Source organism: Palaemon carinicauda, chromosome 35 (genome assembly GCF_036898095.1).
Source record: "Palaemon carinicauda isolate YSFRI2023 chromosome 35, ASM3689809v2, whole genome shotgun sequence".
In the NCBI taxonomy this organism is placed as follows: domain Eukaryota; kingdom Metazoa; phylum Arthropoda; class Malacostraca; order Decapoda; family Palaemonidae; genus Palaemon; species Palaemon carinicauda.
In genome coordinates, this window is record NC_090759.1 from 69718511 (window position 1) to 69733759 (window position 15249).

General features: G+C 40.7%; 1 protein-coding gene across 3 annotated transcripts in view; it reads left to right on the forward strand.

Moving 5' to 3' along the window:
- Positions 1 to 7519, forward strand: part of LOC137627536 (sulfotransferase 1B1-like) — a 59336-nt gene extending 51817 nt beyond the window's left edge. For all 3 annotated transcript variants that reach the window (XM_068358627.1, XM_068358626.1, XM_068358628.1), the window contains exons 8-10: positions 3495 to 3636; positions 4143 to 4291; positions 7438 to 7519. In XM_068358627.1, coding sequence (XP_068214728.1) covers positions 3495 to 3636; positions 4143 to 4276 — 276 coding nt within the window. In that variant the 3' untranslated portion in view covers positions 4277 to 4291; positions 7438 to 7519. The remainder of the gene's footprint in view (positions 1 to 3494; positions 3637 to 4142; positions 4292 to 7437) is intronic.
- The last annotated feature ends 7730 nt before the right edge of the window (positions 7520 to 15249 follow it).

Sequence of the window (15249 nt, forward strand, 5' to 3'; positions counted from 1 at the left end):
ATTGTCTAAGTTAATTTTTGACAACAAAAATGAGCATAAATCTTCTTCAAAGTGAGTGACAGAACTTTAAATCTTGAGATTATATAACAGAAGAATTATAAGTTTCTCGCTGGCTCGTAAATTTCATCAGTCAAATACAAAGGAATTAACTTTTAACTAATACAATAATTACACACGGGGAGAGCGGACTCGGGGAGACATTTATATGACTGCGAATTATTACAAAAAGAAATCGTTGTATGGCTTATGGACGTCCGCTAGGGTTGAGGTAGGCTTACCATGGCAGGTGGGCCTAGCGAGGGTTGCCCACTCACGAGAAGGACTCGAACTAACCGGCCTTCGACTCACATAATGTGGGCGTTCTTATTTCCCCTAGATTGTTGGGGGTTTGAGGGTAGCAGTGGCAATTGATGTAACGGCAGCAGACTGGTTCTCACTCTGCGTCCCCTCTCCCCGGTGTACCACTTGATATGGAAACAGATTCAGTACACGTGTGCTTGGGTCATCACATACCCAGCAATAATGAAAGTGGCTTGAACTGCTTCCCACAAAACCCATGGATCAGGAAGATAAAGTCATAGGTCGGCAATATCCGCCCCACTTCCTGCGCATTTACTTTATTTCTTTTACGTTATTTCTTCTATATATGTGACAACTGGAGAGAGAGAGAGAGAGAGAGAGAGAGAGAGAGAGAGAGAGAGAGAGAGAGAGAGAGAGAGAGAGAGTGTGTGTGTGTGTGTGTGTGTGTGTGTGTGTGTGTGTGTGTGTTTGTGTGTTGTTTGTTCTTCTGTCATTACACTTTGCATGTGACTAACATTCTGAACTGGACAATTCCTGTTTTGGATATTTCATGGGCTTGGAAATAGGGAATGAGCATGTAAGAACATGACAAATACTGTGTAGAAAGACAATAAATTAAAATAATGGCAATAAGCTAACTTTTACTCTTGGAAACAATGAGCAATACTAATATGAAATACATATATCGAAGTCATGAAAATTTTATTAATTTGTAGAAATGATAGTTGAGAAAATAAGAAACAAACTAAGAACAAAATAAATCACATCATATGTCATCATGTTTACAGCTATACGGTTACAAATGTGGTAAATGATATGATATTGGGGAAATATCCGAAGACCTGTGAAATGCAAATGAATGATGTAGGAAATTGGAAATTCATCAAAATAAGGGGAAGATATATATGGATTGAGACATTTTCAGGTAATTTATAGTATGGAGATACTTTGGTGTGATAGAGCTTACGACAACTTGTTTTGGTGGCGTTGTGTGGCAGACAGTTAGTATGACTGGTGTTTTGGTGGTGTTGGGTGTGGTAGACCGTTAGAGGGGGAGTAGTTGGGAGAATCAGGAATAGTTGAAGAACGACACAACTACATCGCACTTTACAGAAGGCTTTCTGTGGTATATGAACACGTTTACCAGCAAAGAAATACACAAAAATAGCGCTTACATAATCACAAATAAAAACTAGAATCGCAAGTGTTTCAGTTGTTGGTGGGGTGAGATGTTACAATCTCTAAGCTGGGGATGTCTGGGGGGCGGTTTCAGTAATGCCTCGGGTAGGAAATATCGCCATTGGCTAGAGAGAGTGGTGTGATTCTACATGGTAACACAAAAAAAGACTAGAATAGCTCTTACACAATCAGGAATAAAGGCTAGACTCCCAAACACTTTGTTGGTTGGCTGAAGAGAGAAGGAGGGGCTAATATCAGGGAAGGGAGGAGGTTTTTAGTGAAATTACCTAAGTGTGATATACGACCATATGCTGTACAGTACTCTTATAGGGTAGACGAGTGATTTTCATTTCTATATCGTTTATATTTGTGAAGGACGTATCTGGGACGTCATCGTGTGTAGTACCGAATAAGTTTTGACATAAAGCGTTGTCATCGTAGCAAAGTGATTAAAAAAGAAAGGAAACAATCCCTTACCATTCACAAATTGCTGTACCTTATGCATACAAATACCTATACAGTAGCATACCTACACTTATACAGTATTAGTAGAAAATAAATAATACACATAAAAGTTCCTTACCTTTATTCCTGTGACTGGCTTGCACACTTCCATCAGAAGTCTCCTTTACGCTTTCCAGACATAATGCATAGCAAAAGAAGGCACAAAACTATCCAAAAAAAGAGCAGCATCGAAATCCTGAAACAAAGATGGCAAACTAATGCTAAAATAACATGTAACACAATACCCTGTGGCATTGGTTGCTCTCCGTGTTGGCAAGTAGTTCGTCGCAGCAATGAACCAAACGTCATGGCTTGAAATCGAGTTACAACGAATTTGGAAAAGTGAATCATTGTAACTTGAGACAGTCGTAACCTGCGGACCTCCTGTGTGTAGTTTTTAGTAAAAATACTTCTCTCATATATTTATTATTGATTTTAATTGCATGTTGAAGTTTAGAGGTTTCTCATCCCTGTTGCTAATTTATGATAATTCAATAGTTTGTACCTTTATGTTGCTCGATTACAAAGCTTAGGAAATTGTTGACTTTTTCTTCCATTTCTTTAGGTAGTTTTTGTGCAATTTGGTTTGCCTTTTCATAAACCAAAAATGGTATAATGTAATAATATATCAGCCATATTCTACTTAACGTCATTTGTAACAACTGTGGTAATTGTTTGCTCTTGTACAAAAGTTGAATTGCAAGCCAAGAAGCTGTTGTTATCCAAATTGGTTTTTCAAAACGAAACAGCTGTATTTAATTTGGTCGTTTATAGCCTTATGCTTTACTAATCATACTTTTTTCATTCATTCATTATCTTTTGCTCTTTTTAACTTATTGAACTGGAAGTTTGGATAAAGAGGTGGAGAAAAAGAGGTTTATTTGTTATAATTTAGTCTCAAAAAAGAAACTTGCATGATACACGAAATACAAAATAAGTAATTTTTTATGGTTGAAAATTTGGTTCTTGCACAATGTGCGAGTGTTCCATGAGTATATGCAGTATTACTGTAATTTAATAAATTTTAGGCCCAAAAATGACTCTTCATAAAAAAAAAATAATTAGAATATGAAAATTATAAAACTTATCTGCCTACAGAAATCCGTGAAATAAAGAGGAGTCCGCGATATAGATTTATATATGTATATTTATAAATCCCTGGTGTACTGAGGGAGCGATAGGTGAACCGCTATAAGGCAAGGGATTACTGTACAAGGCTATTGGTTAACTCCTACTTTCTCTTTAGATAGGAGTGAATTGTCTTGGAATTTGTTTTCCATGAAATCTGCTAACTATATATGTTGCAATGGGTTTTTGTATGAAAAAAAGATTTTTTATTAAGTAGTACATACTGTATATAAATATAAATAAGATACAGTACTGTGTAGATAATGATAGGAATTTTCAGGACTAGTCATAAGAGCCTTTGTTTATGATGTTGTTATATTACATTTCCAGATCCTCTACTATTGTTTCAGAATTTTTATGTATTCTGTATATTATTTTTGCAGATAGAAGCCTCAGATGCAGACATTCAATGCATAGCAGCTTGCACTTCATTTGATGTAATGTCCAAAAATCCTAGCGTCAACTACGAGCACTGGAAAGACCTTGGTTTTGCTCATAAAGAAGAGGGAAAGTTTATGAGGAAAGGTAAACATTACTTTCAAGTTTAATTACAATAGATTATTAGTTTAGAATTCTAAAATTTCAAATTTAAAGGACAGAGATAGCCTTTTATGGAATACAAGACATCTAATGATCGATACTCGGCTATGATTCTTTTATTTTGTTTTATTTCACCCTGACCTTTTGCACCAATTATACCTGTTAGTTCCTTTTATGACAGCATTACTGTACTCTAATCCTTTTAAAGGAAATGAAATGAAAGTAAATTTACTGTATTTTCATTTTATACATTTGATTTAATATTTTTAAAAACCTAATTTCATAGATAAGATATGATTTTCAATGATGAATGACAGTATTGGAAACTTACCATACTGTACAGGTTTTTGATTTGCTTACCTCTCATTAAACTGTATTATAAATAAGGCACTGTATTGAACGGCTTGTCTAACAAATATTAGAATAAAATTATCCAATGTTTATGATGATTAATGACTTAAGAAAATAATGGAAAGTTTATATGTTTTTAGGTCAAGTTGGTGACTGGAAAACTCGTTTAAGCGCCCTGGAAATTTCTGCCTTTGAAGAATGGGAGAAGAGGGGCCTATCTGATAGCGACTTCTGCTTTACTTATGATTTACCTGATGTTGAAGAGGAATCCTAAGTGATGTTACCATTTGTAAGTTAAAGCTACCATATGTATTTAAACTTTCATTTCTAGATTAAAGGTTTAAAAGGCCACTCATGAATGGCAGAGGCAAGGGACAGTGACATTGCCCTATCAAGCATATCAATGCCCTAGAGACTGACCATATACAAATGCATATGATCAGCGCCCAAGCTAGGACCAGGGGGTGCTAGGCAATGGCTGCTGATAACTCAGTAGGTAGACCTATAGGCTTCCCCAAACCCCTTATCCTTAGCTCACAAGGATGGTGAGGTTGCAGTGACCAAAGAAACTAATGAGTTTGAGCGGAACTCAAACCACAGTGTGGCGTTCACCAGTCAGGGATGTTACTACATTGGCCATCACAATCTCTAAATACATATTTTAGTGTCCCAGATCAAGTATGGTAAGAGAAAGGGACAGAGTTGCAGATACATCCAAAATTTGGTTACAAGAATAGCGAGCGCTTACCCTTGGTCATACTACCCAAAATTATAGCTTAACCCTGCCTACCCTTCAAACATCCTGAAAATTAATACTAATGCATAGAATCCAAAAAAGAAAATGCTACATACTGTATTCCATTGCAGTATAATCTACAATAAGTGTGTATTAAATACAAAATATTCTAGATATAAAATTTTATTAATTTTCAAATTAATTAATGGGTTTATGCATTATTCTTTAATTTCTCTGGCATGGTAACAATCAACAACTGAGAAAATTTTTCCATTTTTCAATCAGCTGATTTCATTACTTCTATATATCTATGAAAAATTCTTAATGTTATTATATGCTTTCTACCTATGTGAATACAAACCCTTGTCCTTAAGGATAGGTATCATTTCGGCAAAAGCTTGAAACGGCCATTGAAGGAATGAAGGAAGTGCTGGCAGCTAGTGATAGGAGCTTGGGTAAGCCCCGCCCACCATCCAGCTCGCCTAGCCGTCATTCTGGTTTTGGCCGTCGAGCTGCACAGACATGTACTTAAAGTTTTTAATAAACATTTATTTTACCTTTCAATACCTAACTGCATAAGATGAACCAGATAATATGCAGTGTGAATCTGACTCATATTACTAGACCTAACCTCATTTAGGTAACTTACATTATTGAAGCCAATTGATACCTGTTGAGTAATCTGTATTTGTGTTTAAAACCATCAATCTAATCATATATATCTTTTAATGCTACTTTTGTAAACAGATTTAAAAGAATTAATTAAGGTATTTATTATAATCTGTAAATTTCTTGCTGAAAGATTGAAGGGCAGGGCGTAGATCATAATCCAGAACTAGATTGGCAATGATCCGTGTTGTGGGATAGAAGGCTTCAACATCAAATGGGAACTTAAATTACCATCCTTAATTTGGATTTGGGATAACATTATATATATAGATTACCCAAAACAAACTAAATACCTTAAGTAACTTATCTTGGCACATAAGGTGTGAGTGGTTGCTTAGAGTCCCTTCCTCTAGCAAGAATAGGAATACCTGTATAAGGATTCAGGCTACAATCTTGGTCTTCTGCCTTGCAAATTCTATGTATCTAGAAGAGAAGCTATAGATGCTCAAGTACATTGGTTCCATAGAAAAAGGATTTAAAGTGAATAAAGAAATCGAGGCTCTTTGAGAGGATCTCATATATGGAATATGCCATGTACCATCAAAACCCTTATTGAATGGTGGACTGGAAACACTAGCTACCACTTGAGGAGTTATGCTAGGTTTGGAAACAGGCAAAATTAGCCTTGAAATATTACATTGAATCTAATATTTAATGGCCTTCTAAGCTTCCACAAAAGAAACTACTGTAGTGACATTAAACTCTTAATAAGCTCGTGACTATCAAAACTTAATTTGCTATGACTCAAAACTAAACTTGTTAGGCTGTTGCAAATTCAAAGGCTGGAGTGGCACTTGTATCATCATTCCTTCTATAATCCAGTACCGTAGACTTTGGATTCCCTCTGAGCTAAAAGTAAGCTTTTATATTTTGAACTTTAACCTGATCATGAACCATACATCCCAGGGAGAAACAGTGAGACCTGTGCACTCCTCACAAGATTCTGTAAATTAAAAAAATTGTCACTGGCATAAGGGACAGTCAGAATGCAGATTAGATCACCCAAAAACAATTCTTATGCACAACAGTGTAGTGATTGGTAAGAATTCCTAAGGAGATATCTTAAAACTAGATAGATAAGTATACAAGCATTAAAAAGAATCTGACATTTACTGCTGTTGAGCACACGTCTTTTAATTCCGTGTCAACTTTTAGACTGAAAAGTTATACATTTGCAACATGTTATTGTTGTTAGATGCTGGTAAGTTTCATTGGTTCATTAGAGGCATTAGTATATTTGAAGGAAAGAAACAGGAAATTTATTCATTTTAATGGGTAAAGTCAACATTTCAAGCTTTCAGGGATGAAAGCATTACAAACATCAGGAGAGATTCATAGAAATTATAAATTTCAATTTTCTGCACTATATTACCATTACAGTATAGAACATTCACTGCTTAAGTATATATAACGTTTAGATTACAATTACATTCCTATATTTAATATTTACAAGTGGAGAAAAACATCCTTTTAGAGTTTATATTGCCTATTATCCATAGAATTCCGCAACTGCTGGGGAGCTCAGATTGCAATGAAAGCCGATGAGGTTTTACTATAATTTATCACAATTTACTCAAAATTTTGGATAAGGAGCAGCACAAAATGATGCCATGATCAAAACTGTTATGGGACTTCCATTTCTATTACTGTAGTTATTATTGCTAGTTTTAGTTGGCAACATATAAAAATACTGTGTGCAGTTCATGTCTATGTTGAATTTATTTTTTCAATTCTAATTGTTTATAATTATTTTTATATTAATACTGTTACTAATTTTGGGTGAACTTTTAAATACCAATAGTTAGTGAGGATTCTATTTTAAATCCAGTTTTATTTCTTTAGCAATGCATTCTACTACTGTGAGAATATGCACATATATTTGTACAGAACATAATTTTAAAAAATACATTACAAATATATCACAACTTATTAAAAAACTAATCATCAGCAGTTACAAATTGACATAAATGATGAAAAACCTACTGTACTACTTTCTATGATTACAAATCAGCCATATCCATTAATTTCAGATGGAAACTTCGCGTGAACGGCCGTGTTTTGTATCCAAAGTCGTCAATAAAATGTACAGTATTTTTTAAAGTGTATTTTCATCCTTACATCTTTTTTTTCTTTTATCAGTACTTGAAGTGCATATGCATGTACTACAGAGGTTGGATGATTGAGTTCTAGCTTAATGTTTTGACACTTTGATATATTAAAAACTATTTTCTGGGCTTGAACCTGTGCCGCCCAGTGAATAAGCTCCTATTAGCACTTATTCTTAGGTAATTTACTGCTAAATATACCAGAGAAAAAATGTAAACGAGTGCTAGGTTAACTAGCTCGCTCACCTATTGGTGTCGGTATAAAATTGGGCGTATAATCCAGAGGTCCCGCACTATTTAGATTCATCCACGACAAAGACCCTAATAGAGGAGAGCCGTTCAACCTCACTCGGCACCAGCAACTCGGCATCCGCTCAGAACCTAACTCCTTTTTAGCACGCCTGTATGGTAACCCGCTTTTTTGTGCTCTCGTGTTTTGCCTTATTTTTCATGGATTATGGCTTCTTCATCGGTTTCCCAGGAGACACCGTCTAAGTTAAGTACCAAGCTATGTTTTGCTGTGTTTTGAGCAATCTAGATCGTTTAATATTTAAATTATAGGAGTTTATTCTCTTCGATCATATCGATCTTGCTTGATTCCGCTTACGGTTGGTACTCCTGTTTTGAGAGCTGTTAGTTTCACTCGCGGTGTTACTAAGTGTATTATTTTTATTATTAATTAAATTTTTATATGTTTTATTGTGGATATTCATTATTTAGCGTTTAGAACCCTTGTGGTTCATATTTAGGGCCGATATCAGTTACGTATCGTAGATGGCTTGCCGACCTTCGTTACTGGGCGGCAATTTTTATTATTTAAGCCATCAGGTTGCTGTCCTTTGGGATTTATTTATTATGTTGCATACCTTGCCCTAAATTTTTATGTGTATATTCATATATTTTTCAACGCTATTACTTTTATAATGAATATTTGTGCTTATTACTCCGTATGATCTGTTTTGGTAGTGTTTGGGGATCGTCAGTTGGTAGCCCTGCTGCTCCGTATCACGTGATCCTCCCCCAAGCTCCCCCTCTCGCTAGGTTGGTGGCTAGGCTTCTCTCCCCCCTCTCCTAGGGGACCGTTGCCTTCCCTCCTTTTAGAGGGGGTAGTTCAGTGTTTATGGACTTTGTCCTCCGGGTGTCCCGGCGGTTTCGTCTCTGTCTAGACGGGTTGGCCACCTTTCAACAGAGTAGGATCCCGGTGCACCCTATTTTATATTCACCTATCACAATTTTATTATGTTATACGAAACCCTCCGGGTTCTGTTGGCGGTTCTTATCTACAGTTCCGCCCCCCTCTTTATTTATAACAGTTTCTATGATTATATATGATTATATATGACAGATCACTATCCCGGAGTTCCTATATATATTGGTTTATGGATGTACTTTTATTTCCCGGCCCGGGGCTTAACCTCGCTCCGGGAAATCAGACACCATGTGTCTTAATTCTTTGTTGCATCCTTCTTTATGATCCCGGCTCGACTTATGTTTAGGCCTGGGTCCTCCGGACCCACCCCTACTTAAGAGTATCACAGTTAAGCTAGACTTATGTTTAGGCCCGGGTCCTCCGGACCCGCCCCTACTTAAGAGTATTACAGTTAAGCTCTAGTCTTAAGTTAGACTTATGTTTAGTCCCGGGTCCTCCGGACCCGCCCCTACTTAAGAGAATTACAGTTTCTCATATACTATTCTTTTTATAGATGGTACATTGTCAGACGACGGCCTGTGCGGCTGTCCTTCACCAGCCTTGTGGCCATACTGTTTGTAGGTCTCACGCCTTCTGCGGAGTTCAGCTGGAAGACATCGTGGTCTGGCACCCTGATAATTGTATGGTCTGTTTTGACCTCATCACCACCCTCGGATCTGATTCGGTGAGTCCCGTTGGCTATGTTATCTTTCTAATTATTTTACCTCTTTTGGTATACATACACTATTTAGTAAGATCTCTATGGTCTTGAAGGACCTCCTGGAATCTTCCTTTCGGTAATTCCCACTATTATTTCAGGCATCCCCGGAGCAGAAGACTGCGGCTCGGGACACACTGAAAGTGTGGGTTAGGGGATTTGCCCGGAATGTGAAATCCAAACAGCCTTACGTCCTGTCTGAAGACTACTGTGCAATGATCTACCCTAATGCCAAGTCTTCAGCCGCCGTGGCTAGGCATGTTGCGGCACCCATCATTGCCCACATTGATGCCACTATTGCGGGATTCATAGACAAGGAACAAGATCCGTTGGATGCCCCCGGAGATCTGGAAGACAATGTTGCCTCCATGAACTTGGACGTCGAACCTATGTTGTTGGATGATCCGGATGCAGGTAGGGTGGTAAGTGAGGCAGGTGTTACCGGCGCTGAGATTCCTATCCTCAGCCCCGCTCTTTCTTCTTCATCTGATCTCTCTTCTTTCCATGGTCTTTCTGGGGACCGTGATTCGTCTCACCGATCACACCCGGTTCCCCCCAAAGATAAGTCTATATCTAGGACTTTGCCAAAAGCTCGTAAGCCCCACAAGGCTTCCCATAGTTCCAAGTCTAATACGAACCCGTCATCTAAGGCTTCCGGCTCCTCCTCTAAGTCTCACGACCCGGGAGTACAATCCGCCACTTCTGCTCCTAATCCGGGCCTTTCCAAATCAGCCATGCTTCGCATTGTGTCGGAGATGCAAGCTAAGTTGGTGTCGGAAATGCAGGCCAAGATGGACACGATGTTCTCTAACATTGGTCAGAGACTTGGGGCATTAGAGCAGGGTGCTCCGGAGCGAGTTCAAAGCTCTCTCATCCCGGATGCCTCTAAGCTTCCGCCGTTTGCCAAGAATAACCCTTGGCGCATGGCTCTTCATTCCCCATTTTCAGACGGGATGTTAACATTGGAAGGTCTTGGCACTCGTCCCCTAGAGGACTTTGAATTCTTTCCTCCTGGTCTCTCATTTCCATTTCATGGTTATGCCAGGCTTACCGAGGAAGCTCTGGTTCGGCTGGATAAGGTCCCCAAAGAGACTGTCATTTTCCCAAAGGAACAAGCCCAATCTGTTTGGGCTAGGTTTCTGAATGATATTGGTTGCACCAATACCATGTTGACGCCTCATAAAAGTTCGTTCACAATGTTCTTAATGGACAAGAATACCGTGACTCCATGCGTCAATAAGGTTGCAGAACTGGCTTTTCAATATGCTCTGGAGGAGAAGCCCTTGCCTCCCATCCGAGAGGTAGACCCGATCTCCCTCCTTCTTCCTTCAGGTAATGAGTGTTGGGACAATGTCCATACCACCTTTACTTCTGGCAAGCTAACAGCCGACTGTGCGTCGGTAATGTTTAGCGAACGGCTTCCCCGTCTCCCGGAATCCCTTATTAAACAGGAGTATGATTCCCGCCTACGTGTTGGTCGAACTTTGAACTTGGCCACGTCTACGGAGTCGATAGCCTTAACTTATGATACTGAGAGTATCTTTAAGTCTCTCAATAAGGCTACTTTGCAGTCGTTATATTTCGATCTATATGACTTTACTATTGCCAAACGTAGGTGCCGCAAACACGTCCTGGCTGAGGCGACTATTAGGCACGAGCCTAATAAACTTATCCGGTCCTCTTGCTGGGGTTCAAATCTTTTCCCTGAGGATCTTGTGGAGGAAGTCTTGGCAGAGGCTACTAGGGTTAATCAGAGCCTTAAAACCCGTTGGGGTTTGACTACTAAGCGGAAATATGATCCCGCAAATTACCAAGCCCGGGGTAGGAAGAAGCTCCGCCCGTATACCTCCACCCAGTTCCGGCAACAGCAGAGTAGTTCGTCTGTTTTCCGTCAGCCTCTTCCTCCATCTCCTGCTGCTCCTGCACAGCCTTCCACCTCTCGGGCTCCTTCATCGGACGACTATGTCACCGTTCTGCTCCCTAAGAGCCAGCTTCCCGGTGCCTCCACCACCTCTCCAGCCTTTAACCAGTCTTATGAGGCTCAAGGCTCTTCCCAGAGTTATAACAGAGGTAGAGGCTACCATCGTGGTTCAAACCAGAACAGAGGTAGAGGTAGATTCTTTCGCAAGGGAAAGAACTTCCGAGGCGGACGTGGAGGCAACTCCTCAAACCAATACTGAGGTGCAGCGGGTAGGGGGGAGGCTTTATGCCTTCCGCAACAAATGGAGGTTCAGTCCCTGGGCTTTCAGTATCATCTCCAAGGGACTGGGGTGGAGTTGGATTCAAGGACCTCCACCTCCGAACAGATTTCATCAACATTCCACTCCGGACCTAGTCGAATTTGTCCAGGACCTGTTACAAAAGAACGCCATACAAGAAACGAAACACCTGAAGTTTCAGGGTCGGCTGTTCAGTGTCCCGAAGAAGGATTCGGACAAGAGAAGAGTGATTCTAGACCTATCCCTTCTCAACTTGTCCATTCAATGCGACAAGTTTCGAATGCTTACCGTCTCGCAGGTGCGGACCTTACTTCCCCGTGGGGCCGTCACCACCTCTATCGATCTTACAGACGCCTATTATCACGTCCCGATAGCGAGACACTTCCGTCCGTATCTAGGCTTCCGCCTAGGGGACAAAAATTACTCCTTCAAGGTGATGCCCTTTGGGCTCAACATCGCCCCAAGGATCTTCACAAAGTTAGCAGAAGTTGCTGTTCAGGAACTCAGAAATCAAGGGATTCAAGTAGTAGCCTATCTGGACGACTGGCTCATTTGGTCAGACACCTCCCAAAATTGCCTAAAAGCCACTCACAGAGTCATCCAATACCTTCAATCTCTAGGCTTTCAGATCAACTTCAAGAAGTCCCGTCTTCTCCCGAAATCAAAGTTCCAATGGCTCGGCCTGCAATGGGATCTTATATCTCATACTCTGTGTCTTCCCAAACCCAAGAGGTTAGAGATTGCAATGAACACCAAACGCTTTCTCAAAGACAAAGTAAGTTCCAGACGACTCCAAGAGAGGATCCTAGGGTCCCTTCAATTTGCTTCAGTGACGGATCTACTTCTGAAGGCAAAATTGAAAGATATCAATCGTGTCTGGCGTTTGAGGGCGAACCGGAAGCTCCGGGACAGGAAAGTCCGCCTTCCTCCCATTCTCCGGGAAAGACTTCTACCTCGGACAAGGGCCAACAATCTGTCAAAGTCAGTTCCCCTTCGATTTCCGCCTCCGAAGTTAATCATTCACACGGACGCATCCCTATCAGGTTGGGGAGGCTATTCTCAGCTCAGGAAAGTTCAAGGTCTTTGGTCTCCCTTATTCCGCCAATTTCACATCAATGTGCTGGAGGCCATGGCAGTTCTTCTAACCCTGAAACGTCTCGCTCCACCCAAGAGACAACACCTTCGTCTGGTTCTCGACAGCGAAGTGGTGGTCCGTTGCCTCAACAGAGGCGGATCAAAATCAGGGCCTCTGAACCATGTTCTAGTAGCCATATTCTCCCTAGCAGCCTCGAACCGTTGGCATCTTTCAGCTGTCCACCTGGCGGGAGTCCGGAACGTAGTGGCAGACGCCTTGTCCCGGACCTCCCCTCTAGAATCGGAATGGTCACTCGATCTAAAGTCATTCCGGTGGATTCTCTCTCGGGTTCCGGGTCTCCAAGTGGACCTCTTCGCCACGGAGTCCAACCACAAGTTGAGAGTATATGTGGCTCCCAATCTAGACCCTCAGGCCTACGCCACAGACGCTATGTCACAGAATTGGGACATCTGGGAAAGGATTTATCTCTTTCCCCCGGTGAATCTTTTACTGAAAGTCCTAGACAAGCTGAGATCCTTCAAGGGACGAGTAGCCTTGGTCGCACCCAACTGGCCCAAGAGCAATTGGTATCCTCTCCTGCGAGAGTTGAGACTACATCCTCACCCGATACCCAATCCGGTTCTGTCTCAGATAGTACAAACACGCGTTGTGTACGCTTTCTCAAACATTCAGAGCGCCCTAACTTTATGGACTTCATGAAGTTTGCGGCCATGCATGGTGCCAATATCGATCCTCAAAACACCCTGTTCCTAGAATCAGATAAACGGGATTCCACCATCCGCCAATATGATTCTGCGGTTAAAAAGTTGGCTAAATTTTTGATAGACTCAGACGTACACTGTATGAACTTGAACCTTACAGTCACTTTCTTTAGAACTTTATTAGAATCAGGTCTGGCAGCCAATACTATCACCACTATTAAATCTGCCTTGAAAAAGATATTCCTAGTGGGTTTTAACATAGACTTAACCAACTCTTTGTTAGCTTCAATTCCGAAAGCCTGTGCCAGACTGAAACCGGTTACTCGTCCTACCCCGGTTACCTGGTTCCTTAATGATGTACTCAAATTGGCTTCTGATACCATTAACAGTTCTTGTGATTACATTCCCCTTCTCAGGAAAACACTTTTCCTGGTGAGTTTGGCTTCCGGGGCAAGAATTTCTGAACTGGCAGCTTTGTCAAGAGACCCGGGTCATATTGAGTTCCTTCCTTCGGGAGAGGTCCTTCTTTCACCTAACAAATTCTTTTTAGCTAAGAACAAAGACCCTCAGAACAGATGGTCCTCCTGGAAAATTGTTCCCCTCACGCAAGATCCGTCTCTGTGCCCTGTTACTACTCTTAGGTCTTATTTATCCCGGACCTCCTCTAACTCCTCGGGGCCTCTATTCGTTAGAGAACAAGGCGGTACCATTACCATTAAAGGGATCAGGCAACAAATTTTGTATTTTATTAAACAAGCTAGCCCTGACTCTTTTCCTCTTGCACATGATATCAGAGCGGTTGCTACTTCGGTGAACTTTTTTCACCACATGAATTTTACGGATCTTTCCAGGTATACAGGGTGGAAGTCACCCTCAGTGTTCAAGAAACACTACCTTAAACATTTGGAAGCCCTTAAATTTCCTACAGTAGCTGCAGGGAGCGTAGTTACCCCCAGGTAACTCATATGTTAATTCCTTGTTATTTTATCTCTCCCCCTTACCTGCCTCATTTATACCCTATTTGTATTCGTTGGTTTCGCACCTGATTACTATTATTATATTTGTAAATTTTTGACTCCTGAGTATCTGTATATATCATCACTCACGGCATTATTATACCTTACCTTTTTTGGTCAATTGTTCTACCAAGTGGATTTATGTTCTTTTTAAGATACCCTTATAGCTGTTTTTGGCACTCATCTCTGATTAAAGCAACTTGTATTTCCCTTATGTTTATGTTTTTCCTTTATTTTGCAAGTTTGGTGACATTTCTCTTGTATATATTCACTGGCCGGCACAGGTTCAAGCCCAGAAAAGGGATTTTGACGTAGGAAAAATCTATTTCTGGGCGAGGGACCTGTGCCGCCCAGTGAACCCTCCCAGCTCCTCTCCCTTGGAGTCCCCAAACTTTGGGTGCTAAGGAGTTGGGTTCTGAGCGGATGCCGAGTTGCTGGTGCCGAGTGAGGTTGAACGGCTCTCCTCTATTGGGGTCTTTGTCGTGGATGAATCTAAATAGTGCGGGACCTCTGGATTATACGCCCAATTTTATACCGACACCAATAGGTGAGCGAGCTAGTTAACCTAGCACTCCTTTACATTTTTTCTCTGGTATATTTAGCAGTAAATTACCTAAGAATAAGTGCTAATAGGAGCTTATTCACTGGGCGGCACAGGTCCCTCGCCCAGAAATAGATTTTTCCTACGTCAAAATCCCTTTATTCCGTAACTAAAATATAAACCAATGCTATTTATAGGGGCATTACTTTCGGCAAAGCTGAAAAACGAATTGTAACCACCCACCCGCTTGTTAGGTG